The 3,411-nt window shown below is 38.9% G+C and overlaps 2 protein-coding genes across 2 annotated transcripts; one reads left to right on the top strand and one right to left on the bottom strand.

Annotated features, from left to right (window-relative positions):
• The first annotated feature begins 51 nt into the window (after positions 1-51).
• On the top strand, positions 52-1,917 carry LOC100632524 (mitochondrial inner membrane protein OXA1L-like). The gene is made up of 5 exons (XM_003383759.3): positions 52-806; positions 854-1,018; positions 1,076-1,180; positions 1,263-1,476; positions 1,700-1,917. Exons 1-5 carry the CDS (start codon positions 102-104, stop codon positions 1,822-1,824), a joined length of 1,314 nt encoding a protein of 437 aa, XP_003383807.2. The 5' UTR covers positions 52-101; the 3' UTR covers positions 1,825-1,917.
• Positions 1,918-2,236: 319 nt separating this feature from the next.
• Positions 2,237-3,198, bottom strand: LOC105316564 (mediator of RNA polymerase II transcription subunit 10-like). The gene is made up of 4 exons (XM_011411554.2): positions 2,901-3,198; positions 2,756-2,839; positions 2,561-2,663; positions 2,237-2,508 (listed from the first exon to the last, which is right to left on the bottom strand). Exons 1-4 carry the CDS (start codon positions 3,032-3,034, stop codon positions 2,407-2,409), a joined length of 423 nt encoding a protein of 140 aa, XP_011409856.1. The 5' UTR covers positions 3,035-3,198; the 3' UTR covers positions 2,237-2,406.
• Positions 3,199-3,411: the final 213 nt, after the last annotated feature.

Here is a 3,411-nt window from a genome sequence, read left to right on the forward strand (position 1 = left end):
ATACCTGTAACTGTAACATTGGTCATTTTAATTTTATGGTGTGATTTTACAATTTTTGAGTTTTCACCATAAAATCCTTGATTGTGTTTGCGTTCTAATTAATGCACACCACCAATATATTGTACACGTGCGGAAGTATGCTCGTCTTGTCTCTTCACAGAGCTCATCAGCTCGGAAGAATAAGACCTTATCGCACTCTGATAGCTTTATCTTCAGCCCCTCGGGTTCCTTGTAATAGTTCCGGCGCCACTGGACACCAGAGACTATTACACTTGTCTTCGGGTCGTTTCTCCTCTGAAGCAGTTGGGGGTAATCCCGCCTCGACCTCAGTACTATCATCAGTAGCTCACGCTGACGGGATAACAGAGACTTCTGCTAGAGCAAAATGGGCAGCAGATGCCAGCAGTATAGAGGAACCTCTGACCACGCCCATTGACATAGCAGGAACTCTTCCCCCTCAAGGGGAGCTAGCCAGTATAGGCCTGGGTGGGTATACCCCAGTGGGACTCGTTCAAAACTGTCTCGACTGGATACATTTGAACACCGGGCTCCCCTGGTGGGCCTCTATCGTCGTTGGTACTGTTATTCTAAGAAGCCTTATGTTGCCACTGGTCATCAAGCTACAAGTGAATGCAGCTAGGTTGAATCAGATAAGACCTGAAACTGACGTTATAATGGCCAGGATGAAGGAATACCAGCAGATGGGTAACACGATACTCGCTGCTCAGGAGAACGCACGACTCTTGATGCTCTATCGGAAGCACAACTGTAACCCTGTAAAGATGATGATCATGCCTTTTCTACAGGTAAGCCTCTCATTATTATTATTAATTTATTTATTTTTTATTTTAAGTTTCCCGTCTTTATTTCGTTCTTTATTGCTTTGCGTCGAATGGCACAAGCTCCTATAGAATCCATGAAAGATGGCGGATTGTTTTGGTTCACTGATCTAACTCTCCCTGATCCTTACTATATACTGCCAATAACCTCTTCTTTATTGTTCATGGCTAATATTGAGGTTATTATTATTATTATTGTTATTGTTGCTATTATTTTTTATTTTTGTTATTATTAGTTAGGAGGTGAGGCAGGTGTCACTAATCCTCAGATGGAGAAGATGAAGTTGTTCTTCAGGGTAATGGCTGTTGCTTTGGTGCCATTAACTGCCACCTTTCCAACTGTATGTCACCAACAATTTTATAATACTAACAAGATTTATTTTGCATTTTAAAATAATAATTATTAAAATCTCCTTCTTCCAGGCTTTATTCATGTATTGGATAACAGCCTCCTTTTACTCAATGGGGCAGATATTAGTCCTTAAAGTCCCTGCTGTTCGTACAAGACTGGGCATACCCACCATTGTCAATGATCCATCTGCTACAGACAACTCTTTATTCAAGACAGAGGATAAAACTAGTACAAGTAGTCAAAAGAAAAAGCCTTCTGAAGGAATGGTGTCTTCCATTAGAAAAAGTAAGTACATGTATATAGAACCTGTTTTTATCATAGGAGAATCAATTGATTCTAAAGAATGTATTTGTCCCTAATAAAATGTAATGGTGACTAGGGTCTTTGGCAGATTATTTAGAAGTTTTTGCTGGATCAATTTATTATTATTATAGAGTTGGTCAAATGTTGAGCTGTTTACATCAGGAAATGTTTGATACTATCATTGTTATTCTGTATGTGTATGTAGGTATGAAGCAGTCCTCACTGATTGCTGAAGCAAAGCAAAAGACTCATGTAGCAAAGAAGAAATACAACAAGCAACTGAAGGACAAGAACCCAAAACTGTATGACAAGCCACCTCATTTAAGATGAACAGCAATGACTGTGTCCATTAATTGTGTACTTTATGTTTTACACTGTTGTCTAATTATTTAAGAGATGAGATGGTACTATACTGTAGCTAAATATTACAGAATGTATAGTGTAGCCTCTTTATTAAGGACACCATTAGGCCCACACTACCTGTCCTTAATACATGTACAGTGTATCCTCTTTATTAAGGACACCATTGGGCCCACATTACCTGTCCTTAATACAGAGATAGGGTCGTATAAAAGTGATCACATTATTAATGTGTGCTCTCAAACTGTACGTACCAGCTGGCTCTACCTGGTCCGCTCTTTAAAAGGCACTGATATTGTTTGATATTTGGTAGCAATAAATGAATCCAGTCATTGTGTGACTGAGACCCTCTTCGCCTGCTACCAACAATAAAAAAAACTAATGACCTTTATTAGTAACAAACATGGAATCCATATGTTACATCACTACATAGATTGAACTTGAAGAATTGATATTAGAATTGTAAATTGTAAGTATATGACACACAAAATGAAGACAAGAGAAAGATGAAAGGAAGAAGTAGATCTACATGTGTATACATATGAATTAGTGTCATGATGATGAAGGACGTGTCATTTGTCTGTGAGCAAGATAAGCGTTCACTTCGACAGGGAAAGATGACTCCAGCTGTCTCACTAGCTCATCACGGAACATCTGTTCAACAAGAAATAAAATGGAAGACATTGTTAATAACATATCAGTGTACTTTATATGTCTCTGTCTTCCTTTGAACTGCTTGATAGTCCCCAAGTGTCTTTTCTAACTGATGCTGCGTGAATAGATCAGGATTACGACCATCATCAACGTAACTGAGACAAATTGATACAAACACAAGATCAACATGTAGTCCAGTGACTGGTATTAATTAATTTTGCTATGTAGATAAAGTATTATTTCTCACTTCAGTACTTGTACTGGTATATCAATGTCACTGAAATTGTCTTTCTCCCTGTCCAGCATTCTCATATGTTCCACAGCAGTATTACTATACAAAATGAAGACAGTGAAAGCAGAATAGACTATCATGAAGTAAGGCCTTCTCTTACAGTCTCTCGTTAAGAACTCCCTGTCCATTTTGTTGAAAGTTGCCAGCTATTACCCCCACTACCCTGAGGTTCTCAATAAAAGACTCCAAACGATCCTCAAGCTCTTCTAACTTACTACTAGGACCAGCAGCCATCTTGAAGAGAAAACCTGTCCCTGACTGACAGTCCCTCGGTGCACCCGGTTCGTACACTGTCTTTTCTGGTCACAATAGATAGGAAAAGTTCGGAACCCTCCCATCACACATGACTGTAAAAGTTCCGGTTATTAACTAGTTATGTATTAAATTTAACCCCTTCTTTATAGGAATGGCTGCTGGAAAGAAGGCCTTTAGTACTGTATGCCATTATGCATCGGAGCAAGCCACATGAAGGTTGCAATAAAGGTGATGGTATATTTAAAACTTCAGTCTTCACCACTGATGATTTCCTGCAGCCTAGCACCTGGTTTTTAAAAGAGGTAGCCCTACTTGTGTATTGTGTAAATATCCTGAACTACATGTATGCTATGCAT

This window comes from Amphimedon queenslandica, unplaced genomic scaffold, assembly GCF_000090795.2.
Source record: "Amphimedon queenslandica unplaced genomic scaffold, v1.1 AMPQUscaffold_13507, whole genome shotgun sequence".
Taxonomy (NCBI): domain Eukaryota; kingdom Metazoa; phylum Porifera; class Demospongiae; order Haplosclerida; family Niphatidae; genus Amphimedon; species Amphimedon queenslandica.